Here is a 15,790-nt window from a genome sequence, read left to right as displayed (position 1 = left end):
AGGCCCTAGGTCCTGGAGGCTCCTGCCCGCCCAGCCCTCCTTCATGCTGAATTGGGCTCCCAAATATAGCGGCCGTGGCCACAGCCGGCCAGGACACCACAGCCCCAAGCGTCAGTCCTGGGCCGGGATCAGAGGGGCAGGAGCTGATTATAGGTCCCTGGGCCAAACCCAGGGCTTGCCTGCCAGCCCGCTGAGCCCTGCCACCCCCACCCCCAGAACCACAAGGTTGGAGCATCTGGTCCCCGTCAGCACAGTGGGCAGAGGGAGGGGCCTGGGAGTTGTGTTTGGCCTGCCCGAGGACAGAGTTGTCTGTGTGTGGTGTGGGGGCAGTGAGGATGGGCTGGGACGTGGGGGCAGAGACTGTCCTCTGAACCCATCATCATATTGCCCCACCACTGACCATTGTACAGATGGGGAAACTGAGGCCCAGGAGGAACAGGGACCATCCTGGGTCACAGAGCCTGGGGAGTCTTCCTCCTTCCCCTCAGGCGCTCTTTCCCAGCTTTCATGGCCTGGGGCTCTGCCTCCGGGAAGCGGCCACATCCTGTTGGTGGCAGAACAGCCCTTCTGGGAAGTCCACCTTGGAGTCAGACTTTCACCCAAGGCCTTGTGAGATGATGCAGATATTCATCTCCTCGTGGTCTTTATGTCTGCCTCGTGACACCTCTAGTGAGAATTGCTAGGAGCTCTTGCCCCCACTGGGGCCACGTGCCTGGTCTGTATAGCTAGGAAGGGACCTAGAAAACTCCGGGTAGCATGTGGTGGCAACTTCACATCTCTGGATACATGCATGTGTCCCTGAGGGTGAGCAGCAGCCCGGGGGCCTGTCTGCACCAGGACAGGGTCCCCAGGACCTGCTGCATGGCAACATTTGACCTACTTCTAAGGCTCTGGGTCTGGCCCAGGCCGCGTTCTCGACTCCTCCGGGAAGTGTGGGACTACGTCCCAGCCAGAGGCTGTGGGCCAGGAGAGGCGGGCTGGGGCGGGCCAGGGCAGCCTGCGGAGCCTGCGGCCTGGGGTACAAGGGCACGTGGGTGCCTGACCCTCATTCCCTGCCTCTGGCTCTGGGGCCCACGGGATAACCAGGCCTCCCCGCTCTCCCCTTCCCTCCACGTGTCACCATACTCTAAACTCCTCAAACTGGCTCTGACGGGACAAGGGACATTCCTGAACACTACCAGGGATGTCTGCCAAGCACCCACCACCGTTGTTGACCCAGAGTTTATTCTGTCTCCTGCCCCACCCTTGTCCACACGGGGCAACAGGCAGGGCCATTCTGGAAAGCCACCAGCCCTGTCCTGGGTTCTGGGTCTTTTTTTTTTTTTTTTTTGATACCAGGAATTGAACACAGAGGTGCTGCACTGAGCCACATCATTCCAATCCTTTTCGGGGAAAAAAAAAAAAATTATTTAGAGACAGGGTCTTTCTAAGTTGCTTAGGGCCTCCTAAATTGCTGAGGCTTGCTTTGAATTTGCAATCCTCCTGCCTCAGACTCTCCAGCGGCTGGGATTACAGGCGTGCATGTCTAGGGTTTTGTTTGGGGTTACAGTCCTAGAGTTCAAAGTTCTGGGTCCTGGATCTTGAGACTTAGATCTAGGGTCTAGGTTTAGAATCCTGGGTCTAGACTGGGCCCAGTAGTATCAGCCTGTGATCCCAATGACTTTGGAGGCTGAGGCAGGTGGAGTGTAAATTTGACACCAATCTGGGCAATTTAAGGAGACTCTGTCTCAAAATTGAAAAAAAAAAAATAAAAATACTGAGGTTGTAGCTCAGTGGTAGAGTGCGACTAAATCAATCCCCAGCACTGCAAGAAAAAAACAAAAAAAAAAAAGAAAGAAATCCTGGGCCCTGGGCTCTAGACTATGGGTTCAGGGTTGGAGTACTCAGAGTCTAGTCCTGGTCTCTGGATTTTGGGTTACAAATGTAGGGTTCAGATTGTGAGGTCTGAGTCTGGGGACAGTGTTGGGGCTTCCAGATTCCAGGTTTGAGGTTCAGAAACTGAAGAGCAGTTCCCATCCCTTCTACGCCCCCTGCTGGCCGGCCATTATGGTCAAGTTTCTGCTTATGTTAGTGTTGGGGTGGGGGGTCACCCTTACTCCTTCAGGCTGTTAAGGAGTCTCAGCGGTGGATGGGAGAGTGGCATAAGGAATCAACGTGAATTGGGGTGGGCAGGGGGAGATGGCTGGAGATCTTGGGGGCAACTGCTGTCTGCGTTACTACCCTGAGGGGCCCTCTGCAGTGGCTCCAGTCAGCTGTTTGGCAGATTCCATTTCCCCTCACCCTACTGCAGAGGTGGGTTTGGGAAAGGGGTTTTTATCCCTCTCTGAGAGGTGGGTAAACTGAGAAACTTGGGACATTTGTTCAGCCAACATTGATTAAATGCCTCCTGTGTATCTGATTCTGGGGATATATAGCTGTGTGTGCAAGAGGGAAGATTTCTGCTGTGACAGTTACCACTCATGGGAGGGAGGACACATCTGGGAGATAGGAGAACAAAAACGAGCTCATTTTAGGGTGTGCATGGACAGGGAGTCGGGAGAGAGACAGGACAGAGGCAGCAGGCAGGCTCCTCATAGGAGTAGACATCTCCATGAGACCAGAAAGTGACAAGGAGCAGAGACCAGAGTCCCAGACATTTGTATGGGGACGGGGAGAGGGGAGGAGCCTGTGCAAAGTCCCTGGGGGTGGATGGGAGTGGGCTGGGAAGAACCTGGAAGGCAGCCCATGTGGCTAGGGCTCTCCTGCCTCAACACATGGGGCCCTCAGAAATCAGGGCCCACATCTTTCACTGTGTTCCCCTTGTCTGGGGACAGAGGGAGGTGAGTTGGCTGCCCCCAGAGAGGGATATGCATCTGACTGGGTCACAGGTCAGACATCAGAGTTTGGGGAACTCTCTAAGCCCCTTGGGCTTTGCCAGAATCTTGCTTGCTAAGCTGATATTCCTAGAAGCTCAGTCTGGGACCTGGAAGAGAGGGGTCAGGGCCAGGCCCTGCCTGCCCACCTGCCCATTCATAATCTTGCTGCTGGCTTCCGATAACCAATCTTGCTGGAAGCAGAGGGGTCAGACCCTGGGAGGGCGTTAGCAGCCTCTGCTAGGAGCCAGGCATCTGCTATTGATTTGAGTGTGGTCCCCTGGGGATGCCTGGGGCACTGTTGCTCCAGGAGCTCACAGGGGAGTCCAAGAGTCACTCAGACAGAGGCCTGGCCCAGCCTCCCTCTGAGCCCTGGTGAGGAAATGGGGTGGCTCTGTACACTCTGTCCCCATTGCAGGAGCATGCCTGTCCCGTGTATAAGGAAGGGGACCAAGACACACTTTCCCTCCTACCACCCTCCTCTGGGTGGCACTACAAGGCTCTGGCTGGATAGCCTGTCCACCTGGTCTACAGACCTGGAAGCTGGGCCAGGATGCTCATGTCAATCACCCCTGTCTGAGTCAGTATTGGGTGGTTTCCAAGGGATGACAGTTGTGTGAGGATGAAAGAAATGTGCAGGGCGGGGGAAGGGTGTCTGGGTGATCCTGTGCATATGTCTTCTCTCCTGGGCCCTGGTTTTGCCCTGATGAATGAAAGGGAATTGGGTAGTGTTTTTTTTTTTTTTTTTTTTGGATTTCCTGTGAGTGGCTGGGGCCACTGTGGGATGTCCAGAGTCAACTCTCCTGAGGGTGAGCAGGCACAGGCCATGGGGCTCAGGGGTCTGTCTCTGTAGCCCCCCTAAGGCTGTCTTCTCCTTTTGTGGTATTTCTGGATGTCTCTGCAGACCCTCTCCCCCCACCTCTTCTTTCTCAATAGTGTTGCCAAACATCTGGAAGAAAAGTGAAAAACTTGCCCCCCCAACCCCGGATGTTGTCAGATTTCCAGATGTGGGGTGTTCTGCCCTCCAGATGAAGGCAGGAATGTGTTCCAGCCGGGGGTGGGGGAGAGGGGGACCCAGTCCTGGACTGTTGATCCTTCATAGTAAGGCTGAGTGACAGGATGACTGGGACCCAGGCCCTGCAGGAAGATGGTGGGGTATCCCAGGTAGAGGCCCCGATGTGTCCCCCTCTCAGGCTTGAGCTACCCCCCCTCTCCACACTTGGGAAGTCTCTTGGGGCCTGGGGGTGGGGACATTGCCTCTGAAGTTTCTATCAAAGGCTCTAGGCACTTAAAAATAACCAGGAACACCCTCTTCCTACCCCCCAGGCACAGACACTGGGCAGGGAACAGAGCCCAATGTGTTTGCAAGATGTCCCCTCTCTCTGGAAAGGCCTTATGCCACCTCAGCCTCCCTACCTCCCCAAATGGTGGCCCAGCCGGGGTGTGTTCTGTCACCGCCATTTGCTGAGGGCTGAGCACCAAAGGTTAGTTCCAAGGACTGGGCACTCTAGGATAAGCCTTGGCGGGTGGGAGCTGGGAATGGGCATGGAAGGGTAGGAACTGAGATGAGTGTCTTGGGCTGGGACAAACCCTGCCCAACATCTTGGGGTCCTTCAGAGATACAGATTCTCTACTAAAATCCTGGGCAGAGGGAAATATAAAACTTCCTGGAAAGGGGGTGGTGGGGCTGAGTGTTACAAGTGCCAAACAAAGGAGGGGCCAAGGGCCCCAGGCAGAGGGCATAGTGGGAACTATGATCAGGCAGGGAGCTGGGCCCTGAGGTACGCAGGGAAAGGTAGGAGACTGGGTGCTGCTCAGGGAGGGCAGTGAAAAGCCAGGGGTAAGACCTGGGAAACTGACTTCAGGGCCAGACACAGACACCTAGGAGGGAGACTGTTGAACTGGCCTGGGGAAATGGCCCTTGAGACAGCCATTCTGTTGGCACTGGGTCTGCCTGGAGACCCTTGCACCCATAGCCAGGGCTGCAGCTGCCTGCCATGGCCAGACACACACAGGCACAAGTAAGCACCCCGACACAAACACAGAGGCAACACCCACACACACTCACACAGGCCCACACAGACACACATGCATACAGACACCCAGAAACAGACCCACCGAGACAGAACACAGATACGCAGACCCCCGCCTCCTGCCAGACGTACACAGTGTGCAGAGATCCCACCACACAGAGACACCAGGTGACTCACACAGATGGGCAGAGACCCCCTGCCACACACAGACATATTAACACACATCCTGGCCTCCCCTTCCCCTACACAGAGACAGACACACTGACACAGGGGATTCCCTGCCCAGATGGGAAGTTAATTCCAGAGGTGTCCTTGGGTAACCCGGGCTTCCCGCCCCCCAACAGTACTCAGCATGCACCATCCAACTTTCTACACCTGTTCAATTTATTGACCTGCTGAGGGGCAGCAGGGCCCTGGTGGTGTGCATAAGCCTGTGCTGAGCAGTGGCATCCGACTGCCCCCACTCACCCTCCCTCTCCCCAACAGGTGATTGGGAGGAATGAGAGCCCTCCCTTTCCCCCCACCCTTTCTGGGCCTGAACAATGCCCTCTCCAGGCCCCAAAATAGCCCCTGAGCTGAGCCAATGTCCTTTTATGGCCCTGTCCCTATTGTGCATGGCGGGGGAGGGGCTGGGGTCATGAGGTGTCCACCGCAGGATAAAGGCCTGGGCACAGGACACTCACCTACCCTGCTCTCTGCATTCTTCTCTCACGTCCTTCTCTGTGCTTGCAGCTCCCATGGCCCCCAAAAAGCCAGAGCCCAAGAAGGATGATGCCAAGGCAGCCCCTAAAGCAGCTGCAGCTCCCGCACCTGCACCTGCTCCCGAGCCCGAGCGCCCCAAGGAGGTTGAATTCGATGCCTCCAAGATCAAGGTGGGTGTGGGTACTGGGTTGAGGTAGGAGGGGCTGAGGAGATGAGTAGATCCCACAGTGGATCTACTCCAGGGTCAGGCCAAGCTCCGGAAGTGAGCACTGAGCGGAAGCTGGGAATGTCTATACTGAGGTCGGACAAGCCCTGCCTGCTTCAGGTATTGGGAGGGTGACAGCAGGAGAAATGGGCGATATCATGTAGGACTTTCCTGGTGCTACTGAGAACCCAGGCACTCTAAGAATGGAGTCTGGACTGGGGTTTGAAAGAAACACCTTTTCAGTGATTCTGAAGCTCGGTCTCCTTTTCCTTGGGGAACCTTGGTGCCAACTAATCCTCTTCAGCCCTCAAATCCTAGAGCCAGACGGGGGGAGGGGGTGTCTTCCTTGTCTGGCTGGGGTGTTCCAAGTCCATGCCAAGCCCTCTAGGGTGGATGGAATGGAGAACGATGGCTAGTGAGGACTCTGCCCAGGATCACACCTATCAAGACTTCTTCTTTTTTATATCTTTGTTTTATTTATTTATTTTATGTGGTACTGAGGATCGTACCAGTGCCTCATGCATGCGAGGCAAGTGCTCAACCACTAAGCTACAACCCCAGCCCTGCTAACAAGACTTCTGAGCCCAGAGCTGATGGAGCCCTCTTGGGCCTCAGCTTGAAGGTGGGGAAATCAAGGCACAGACTGAATAAGTCATGCAGGAAGCTGATTGTGGAGCTCAGATCAGTGGCCCCAGGAGCCCTTCCTGGCTGGGAAGTCTCTCCCAGAGTCTAAACTTGGAGGACAAACCATGACTCCCACCTGTGGCATCCGCATAGCAGCACGCGCAGTGTCCTGCTTGCTCTCCATTCTTGGCTGGCCAGCAGCCACTGCTGCCCCAGCTGCCTCCTGAGGGGCCCTCCCCATTCCTGCATGTTCAGCAAGATCTGCCCTCATCTGTACAGATCCTCCTCCTGGCCATGAGCCTGCCCAGAGACACCAACCTCTGTCCCTGCAGACACAGGCTCAAACCCAAAGTCTGCTATGCCTTAGGAGATAAGCTCCTTTCCTACTCAGAGGTTTGGTTTCCTCGACTGTGAAACGGGATGATAAGCCCCCTTTTCGGGGGCTGCTGGGAGCTCTTTAGTGCACAGGCACCCCTCAGTTAGCTCCCTGTCCCTCTGCCACCTGCAGGCCCCCTGGTGAGGCTCTGAGCACCTGGGGACCCATGGTAAAATTGTCCAGTCTCACCAGGCTCTGAGAGGTGGTGATGATGAGGTCCCTCATGTGTCCCCCTTCTCCTCAACCCAGCTGGCCGGTGAAGGGCACAGCCTTTGCCAGGGAAACAAATTGTACCAGGTTTCCTTGTGGAGAGAGCTCTCAGGGGCCCCGGAGTGATAAATTGCTCTTCCCAACACTGAGTTGAGGCAAAAACCAGGAGGGACAACCATGCAGGGTGGAAGGGACAGGGTGTCCCTCGGCACTGGCATGCACTATGGAGGTTGGTGGGGCTCTGAGGGAGTGGCAGTGAGAGAGGTGCCAGTCATATCCCCTTCCCCCAAGCTCCTTTCCCTGATGTGACCTTGACTTTGGGGAGAGTGACTGCTGTGATAAAAATAGATCTGGTATCAGGTGAGGAGGGGGACACTGGGTCCCAGGAGGCCTCCTGACCTCAGGGTGGCCCCAAAGTGGCTTCAGCAAATACTCGGCAGCACAGCTCTGGCCGCAGACTGTACTGAAGTAGGAGAGTTTTCCTTGAGGCCCACAGACAGGACATGTGCCAAAGGAATAGGTGGGGCCTGTGAATGACAGCACCCAGCCTGGAGGGACCCAGGGGGCTCTGCAAGGAGTAGACACAGGCAGACACACACATGTGAATTCCACGTTGACACACTGTGCCTCTGGCCTGCAGCCTCACTTTTACCACTTTGTTTCCCCAAACTTCCATGTCATTCATGTTGACCATCTTGCCCACAGGGCCCCAGGCAAAGCCAGCCTGGTCAGACCTGTGGCTTTAGGCACATTTGTCTAGAACCAGGGTACCAGGTAAGGCCCACAGTGGGCTGAGGCCTTGGGATGCTGGGAAGCCCTCTCTCCTGTCACCCTCTAACTTCGGCCTACCAGGCATGAGGATCTGGTACCCACAGACTCAAGGCCTTCATATGGGACAGCAAGGGAGGGGTTGGGAGGTAGGTGGATGTCAAGGTAGACAACAGGAGGTTTTGGGTGGTAGAGTCTAGGATGTTAGAATAGGGAAAAGGTAAAACAGAAAGGGCTTGGGTCCTGGGCTGGTCAGGAGTGACCAGGAGGAGGCCTGGCTCCACCCTGTGAGCCAGGAACTGAGTCTTTGGGGCCTCTTTTCAGATCGAGTTCACGCCGGAGCAGATTGAAGGTGAGCAGGCTCTTGAGCCCAGGGCTCCTTGGTGTGAGGGTCCCGCAGTGGTGTGGGGGAGTGGGGTGGGCTCCCCTTGGAGAGCCCACAGCTCACGGCCCTCTCCTGCAGAGTTCAAGGAAGCCTTCATGCTGTTTGACCGCACACCCAAGGGTGAGATGAAGATCACTTACGGGCAGTGTGGGGATGTTCTGCGGGCGCTGGGCCAGAACCCCACACAAGCCGAGGTGCTCCGTGTCCTGGGGAAGCCAAAGCAAGAAGGTAGTGCACCCTGTCCAGGAGCCCCACAATGCTAGTCCCAGGGGATTCTGTAGGGTGGGTTGCCACCAGTGGGTGGGGCTGCAGTGAACCTCCCCGCCCCGCCCTGTCATTCCTTCCATCATTCAGATGAGGACATGGTGGCTGGATGTGGGGCTGTGTTGGCAGGGCGACCAGCAGGATGGTTTGCTGGACCATCTGGCCCCATGTTGGTTGGCCAGGCGTCCTGGTCACTGGGGACTGACCACCTAGGCTGCTTACTTCGTTCCCAGGAAGAATGAAACCCAGGCCTTCATCACAGGTCCAGAGAAGGCCTCTGATTGGCCCAGCTGTTGCTGACCCAAAACAGATAGTGGGGAGGGTGAGGTCCATAAGAAAATGAGTTTAACAAAGGACAGAGCCCACTGTGATTGTGCAGGGCAGCAAACTGTCCTGTGAACAGCAAAGGATGTACAAACTGTGTTTCTCAATAGACTGTAAAGTGCCTTGTGGTGGTGACATGCTTTGTAAATGGCAAACTAGTGTAGACGCTTCGGGAACTGTGTAAAAGGTGATGGCTTCTCATTAAAAGGCACAGGAGAAGGATGGGCCCATCCCATCCCTCTAACCGCGGACTTGGGTCATCTCTCTGCAGAACTTAATAACAAGATGATGGATTTTGAAACGTTCCTGCCCATGCTCCAGCACATATCCAAGAATAAGGACACGGGCACATATGAGGACTTCGTGGAGGGGCTGCGGGTCTTCGACAAGGAGGGCAACGGCACTGTCATGGGTGCCGAGCTCCGCCATGTGCTGGCCACACTGGGTGAGGGCAGCTTCCCCACCTGGCTCCTTCTCCAGGGGCATCCTGAGAGAAATCGTCCTGGCGCCTGCTGGGCCCACATCTCATCTGTGAAATGGTGATAGTCACACAGTCAAGGTCTCTCAGTGGCAGGTGACAGAAATGCCATTTAGGCGGGGAATATGGAATGCATGTTGGTGCCGCTCACAGAACTGAAGGGAGATGGGAACAGCTCTGGGGACAGGGCAGGGCTGGAGGTCAGCGGGGTCAACTTGGTGCTGGTGTTCAATGTTCTAAATGGCCAAGAAGGTCAAGGTCACATGTCTGCTTCCCGGGTGGACTATGCGGAGCATCCTCTGTGGCCTCTGTGGGTCCTGTGCATCTTCCCTCACCCTTAGAATCAGGTGCCTGGATGGTGGGGCCCTCCCCTTCTCCTCAGACTGACTTTTTCTCTGCAGCAAACATTTATTGAGTGCTTGCTGTGTTCAGTCCTGTGCTGTTGTCTGGGATTGTGTGTGTGTGTGTGTGTGTGTGTGTGTGTGTGTATGGGGAGGTGGAAGTGCCAGGGGAGGCTGGGGGGCAGGGAAGCTGCAGTTGGTAGAGTCAGGAAAATGCCAGACTTGTTTGTGGAGCAGTAGGTGTTGTCTTGGTCCCCTTCATAATCATCCCCCAAAGTCTAGCTCTTCCCCATGAGTCCTTCCATTAGCCTCAAGGTGTGTGTGTGTGTGTGGGGGAGACTGGTCTCCTCTCTTATAGAGAGAGCCCCTGTCAGCCTAGTGGGGACAGAGAATAGTATAGTATACATGGTCATTTATACACCAAGGTGCCTGGACTTGGAGAAGTCACCAGGGACCCACCCCAGGCCCTGCCCTTCTTGACTTGTCACTTGTGCTCAGGCCTCAAAGGTGGGGGTGGTAGCCGTGGCCTTGTGAGCAATGCTGGCTGTGGGAATTCCAGAGAGGCAGACCCACCATCCAGGGGGATTCGGTGAGTCCCCTCCTCCCCCATCACACCTCCGGAAGATGCTAACTCAGCTTCCCGCCCTCCCAGGGGAGAGGCTGACAGAGGATGAGGTGGAGAAATTGATGGCTGGGCAAGAGGACTCCAATGGCTGCATCAACTATGAAGGTGGGCACAGCAGGGCAGCGGGTGTTCTGGGAGGGGGAGCCCAAGGACCCAGCTCCACCTGGCTGCCCAGGGCTGAGCTGTTAATCCCTTTCCCCTTTCCAGCATTTGTGAAGCATATCATGGCCAGCTGAGCCTCCCACAGGTGAGACCCCTGCTCCCTTCCACACTCCGGCTGCCCCTCCCCACTCCAGCAACGTCAGTACTCGGTTGGCAAGTGCCACCTCCATGCCCCTCCTCTGTAACCTGTGGCTGCCTTTGTTGTCAGGGAGCCCAGGGAGGGCGAGCTGGGGATGTCTCATCTCCCATCATGATGCTGACACCAGTGGCCTGGAGCTGTGGGAAGGAGGGGAGTGGACCAAGGCTCCCGCACAAGCCCTCAGAGCTCTCTGCACGGTTGTCATCTCTGCCTGGGGCTGTGCTCATTGTGAATGCATTCTGTCTCCATCCAGAGCCTTATAAATAAATGACTTCCTCCTTTCCTTCTTTCTTCTTTTCCTTTCTTTTTCCCTCCCCCCTCTTTCCTTCCTTTCTCCAACTTCTCCTTCCCTCCATCCCTCCTACCCTCTTTCCTCTCAGTGGCCCTCTGATTGATTGGGTCTATTCTATGGGTCACGGACAGCAGCGGGGTGGGACCAGGGTGGAACTAGAGGAGTTCCAGGGTCCTTCCTTTGCTCTTGCCCTCCCACCCGCCTCTGGAGATGGCAGCCATGCTGCAGCCCCTAGCACAAGGCTGTCACTGGGAGCCTGAAACTGGGAGTTTGAGAAAACAGGAATTAAAAAAATCAGGCCCAGAGCTGCCCATGTCACAGGTGGGCAAGGGAGTAGCCTTGCCTGAGTCACACTGGGAATGGGTGGCAGGGTAGGGGCTCACTTTGTCCCTGAACTGCCTAAGGGTGGTGTTGGAAGTCTGTGTGTGTGTGGTCAGGATTGAGTTTGTGTGAAGAATGTGTATACAAGAGGATGAGTGTGTCACAGGAGGCTCTAACTTCCTGCTTTTATCCTCTCAGCATTTATTGTGCACCTGCTGTGTGCCAGGCTCTTTCCCAGGCACTGGGAACACAGCAGTGTCAAATAGTGAAGAAAGCTGAAGAGGAACTTAGGGAAGGGGCTGGGGAGTGTGGTCTGGCGGAGCCTGAGGGAGAAAGCTGGGAGGTGGTTGACATATGAGGTTATGGGGTCAGGGGTTATCTGAGAAGGTAATAGTTGGACAAAGACTTAAAGGACAGGAATTAAAAAGAAGTCCTGTAAATCAACAACAACAACAAAAACCCAAACAACCTGATTAAAAACTGAGCAAAAGGCTGGAATGACATTCCTATAAAGAAGATTCGTAAATGGTCAATAAACACATGCAAAATTGTCCAGTGTCAGTAATCGTGAGGGCAAGGTGAATCAAAACTACAAGAGAGGCAGGGCTTGGAGGGGCACATCTGTAATTCCAGTTGCTCTCGAGGCTGAGGCAGGAGGATTGTTCAAAGCCAGCCTCAGCAACTTAGTGAGGCCCTAAGCAACTCAGCAAGAACCTGTCTCTAGATAAAATAATAAAAAAGGGCTGGGGAGGTAGCTCAGTGGTAGAGCACCCCTGGGTTCAATCCCTGGTACCAATCCACCAACCAAGAAACAAACAAAAACTATTGGCGATACCACTTCCCACCCATTAGGTTGGCGGCTATAAAAACAACAATAACAACAACAGTAGAAAATTTCAAGTGTTGGTGAGGATGTGGAGAAACTGGAGCCCAGAATTTTCTTTCTGGGGATGCTGACTGTGAGCTGAAGTCCTGAGCAGGGATTGTAGGGGTGCTCCAAGTCATCACTAGGCAAGAAACTTCAAGTTCACATCTATCTCAGATCCCAGGGCGCATGTGTCCTGCTCAGTCAAGAATGCCTGCCTGACTCCAAAGATCTCCCCATCTTGCAGACTCCCCTATTCCTGGGAGCTATCAGCTCACTCACCTTGGCTTGGTAGTGGAAGGCAGCATCCTAGAGGACCCTCGTACTCTGTGCCTTCCCCAGTCTTATATAGATGAAGAGGGGACAGGATGGAGGTGCCTGGTGGGGGCAGGACCAGGATGACTGTGTCTGATGAGCCCTGGCTCATGCTGTTTGGTCCCACTTTTGAGGCACAGCTCTACTTAGAATGTGTTTCTGTCCCTGCCACAGCCACATTGCCCCTCTGGGGCCCTTTACGTGTTCTATGTGGCTGTACTGACCACGTGTCATTCCTAAACTTGGGTCATTGGCTGTGGGTATTTGAGCCAGGGTGGACAGGGAGGCAGCTCTTCCCAGGCAGGCTCACCTGAGGTGGCACTCAGCTGCACAGGTGAGCCTTCTTCTTGCTCGGCATCCCCGATATGCCTGACCAGGGAGATTACGTGCATTTCTGTGTTCTTGGGTGTCTGCATGTGCCCGTCTACAAGCATGCGTGTGTGCCCATGTCTGTGAATGAGCTTGTGTTCACACTTTGTGTGTGTGTGTGTGTGTGTGAGTGTGTAGGTGCACTTGTGCCCATTTGTCTGTGCATCTGTACATGTGTGTTTGACGCTGTGTGTGCATGAGTGAGCGTGTCTTTGGGTCTGCGGGCTTGTCTAAGTGTGTCCATGCTGGGGGTCTCTGCTGAGTCAGCCCTGGTGCTGGGCGGGCGGCACTGCCAGCCAGGCTGTGGCCTCCCCACAGTTGCATAAACACAGGTCCCAGCTCCCCCCTCAAGCAGGGTGGTCCAGCCTGTGGCCCTGCTGCTGGTGGAACGCGATAGGAAGGGGTAAAGGGTTTGTCCTCCCAGCGTGGTCCCCTCCAGGCCTCAAGTGCCAGGTCATATGCCCCATGAGGCTGAGGTCTGATCTGAGGTCTCTGCCTCACTTTGCTCATCTGGCCTGGACCTAATCTCTGAGCCTGCTCTATGGTGGCGGGAATAGCCGCCTGCCTCTCCAATCCTTAGGAGGCTGAGGGCGATGGACTGAGGGCAGAGTTAAGTCTCAGAACCCCAGACGGCTCCGCAGTCCCTCTGAAATTGCAGAACCTTAGAAGGTCCAGGGATATCGTGGGGAAAAGATATTGCTGTAGATCATCAGAACGGTTTTTAGGGCAGAGGTTTGGGGTCTGGAACTTAAAACTCAAAAGACAAAAATATTGTGGGAGCTGGGCCGGTGACAGATCCAGAACAAATCATTCCTCTGCTGCTCTGATGTCCTGTATGGCCACCCATCGCTCTTGGCAGCCTTCCAACATCCTGTGTTCTTCCAGACACCATCTCCAGGGACTCTGAGGTCACCAGGGGGACATGGATTAGATCGTATGGACGGGGGTGGTATAGGAAAGCCAGAAATTCAGGCTGAAACAGAATAAGATCTGGTGGGGTCTTGAAGTAGTTGGACATTGGATAAAAAATTTTTTACTAGGTTGCAAGAAAGAAAAAAAAAATCAGACTGCAGGTGTGAGAAATTGGACTATAGGACCCAAAGCACTCAGCAGCAGAGGGGCTGACAGAAAGCTGAAGGCCTTAAATGAGATCAGGCTGTGGAGGAAAAGGGGCCAGACATAGGAATGTATGAAACTGGGGTCGGGGAAAGAGAGGCCCAAGGAATTTGATACATAGCCCCTCGTGCTGCAGACATTAGGGGGTGCTTGGGGTACAAATGTTGTGCTGTACTGTTGATCCTGAGGCCTTGGGTGGTGGCAGGGAATGTGGGGAGGGGTAAGGATGAGCCTGCCTGGGAAGAGAGGCACAGCCCTCAGGAATGCTGACCCAGTCACCTCAGAGAGTAGCAGGAGAACCAGGCCTTGAACCCATGACCCGGCACAGAAGTGGCTCCCTAGGCTTCTCCTAAGTCCCTTCCAACCAGCCCCAGTTCCGCCCTCTCCCAAATTTGGGGGTTATTTGTTCTCCGCCCTCCCAAAGCCACACAATCCTGGTTTGCCCAAACGCTGACGGAGCACTACTGGAATGTGGAGTGTGTGTGTCTGTGCACACAGGGTTCCCCCAGGCCTGACCGCCCAGCAGGCCCCCCTCCAGTCTTAGCATCCAAGGCCCAGGGCCTCCCTCTTGGACAGAGAAGGGCCTGGAATGTCACACAGGCCCCCTGCCTGGCTGGGGGAGTCTGAGGTTCCACCTTGTCTTTCAAACTCTCTCCTTTTCTGGTCTACAGGTCCAGGTACCTCACATATCCACTTAGACCTCTGTGAGAATGGGTGAGTTGGACCCTTTCTGGAGGGCGGGTGGGGCTGGGGGGGCAGCTGGAAACTGGGAATCCAGAGAAGGCAGAGATGGTGTCTCCTGGGAAAGTTCAACTCTGGTCAACTTCTTGATCTTCATACCTTTGTGCAGCTGAATACAGGTGTCTGCCTTTGCTCGCCACTCCTGTGCCCTGGCTCTGAAAGCCTCTGTCTCTCTTCCCTTTGGTTCCTCTGCCATATCACCTCAATCCTTGTCTCTTTCCCTCTGTCCCATGAAAGGCTCAGAAAGCCTTTAACAGTGCTCCAGAATGACATCCCCACCCCTGTCCTGAGCCAGCGGGAAGAAGTTGTGAGCACCTTGTCTGGAGAGGGGTTGTGCAAGGAGAGAGATCACTCCCGTCCAGAAAGGCTGCAGAAGGGGTTCTTGGCTCTGGTGGAGACTGGAAGCACTTGGTGTCCCCCAGCTTCAGGGTCCAACCTATTGCAATACCTGAGAAAGTTTTCATGAGAGAAGGAAGTCCTATGCTGTGTGTTTTCCAGGAAGCTCAGTTTTATGTATCAAGGTCTGTCTTTCTTCCAAGATCATATCTTACCCCCAACACTTTTTTTTTTTTTGTCTCAAGAATATCCTTTTGTTAACAAAACAATGGTGATGGTAGCTGGTAGCTACTATTTTCTAAGTCTTTACTTGGCAAAACAAAACCTTACAAGTCAGTCTTTACATTTTGAGGAAATTGGATAGAGACCCTCAACTGGGGCAGATCCATTTTAGGGCCAAAGTGGAATCAATCCACTCACCCACCATCCATCCATCCATCCATCCATCCATCTTCCATTGATAATGTAGCCATCAGGGGCCTGGACCTGTCAGTTGGAAGCAGGGACTGGGCAGGGCAATGCAGGTGAGCTCCTGCAGGTTGTCAGGGATGTGTGGGGCATGGCACACAGGAAAAGATGCCTCAGCTTCCTTCAATAGAGTATTTGGGACCCTGAGATTCTGAGTGTCCTTGAACTTATGGTTGCCCATGCCTATTCCCACCTCTGGGACTATAGCTGGAGGTGGGGAAGACACAGCAGTGACCTCTTATCCCTAGTTGTAAGACAGGGGACGGGTTGGTGGCTGCAGTGACAGGAAGGCAAATGTTTGGTGTTTTCTAGACCAGGGAGAGGAGGAGGATGCTCCAACATGCTACATGGCCCAGCTGAGTGGAGGGGCTGGGAGCCTCCAAGAGGGTGACATGGCCAGTTACCACGGCTCTAGGCTGGGACAGCTCTATTCCCAGGGTCAGCTGAGGGTCAGCTGGTGGCTGCTCCCTCTTAGGACC

General features: G+C 54.7%; 1 protein-coding gene across 1 annotated transcript; it reads left to right on the top strand.

The window, feature by feature from the left end:
* Nucleotides 1-5,551: 5,551 nt before the first annotated feature.
* Nucleotides 5,552-10,771, top strand: Myl3 (myosin light chain 3). Its single transcript, XM_076869837.2, has 7 exons — nucleotides 5,552-5,757; nucleotides 8,095-8,122; nucleotides 8,234-8,383; nucleotides 9,015-9,188; nucleotides 10,215-10,292; nucleotides 10,395-10,434; nucleotides 10,558-10,771. The coding sequence occupies exons 1-6, from the start codon at nucleotides 5,623-5,625 to the stop codon at nucleotides 10,421-10,423; spliced, it is 594 nt and encodes a 197-aa protein (XP_076725952.1). The 5' UTR covers nucleotides 5,552-5,622; the 3' UTR covers nucleotides 10,424-10,434; nucleotides 10,558-10,771.
* The last annotated feature ends 5,019 nt before the right edge of the window (nucleotides 10,772-15,790 follow it).

Source organism: Callospermophilus lateralis, chromosome 1 (assembly GCF_048772815.1).
Source record: "Callospermophilus lateralis isolate mCalLat2 chromosome 1, mCalLat2.hap1, whole genome shotgun sequence".
Taxonomy (NCBI): Eukaryota; Metazoa; Chordata; class Mammalia; order Rodentia; family Sciuridae; genus Callospermophilus; species Callospermophilus lateralis.
This window is presented reverse-complemented; position numbering and strand designations above follow the sequence as displayed.

What these genes read in the sequence shown, in the direction of transcription:
- Myl3 (XM_076869837.2), top strand. Translation starts at nt 5,623, where the DNA reads ATGGCCCCCAAAAAGCCAGAGCCCAAGAAGGATGATGCCAAGGCAGCC. An exon ending in CCATGTGCTGGCCACACTGG is followed by an intron (nt 9,189 to 10,214) that starts GTGAGGGCAGCT and finishes CCGCCCTCCCAG; the next exon opens with GGGAGAGGCTGACAGAGGAT. An exon ending in TGGCTGCATCAACTATGAAG is followed by an intron (nt 10,293 to 10,394) that starts GTGGGCACAGCA and finishes TCCCCTTTCCAG; the next exon opens with CATTTGTGAAGCATATCATG.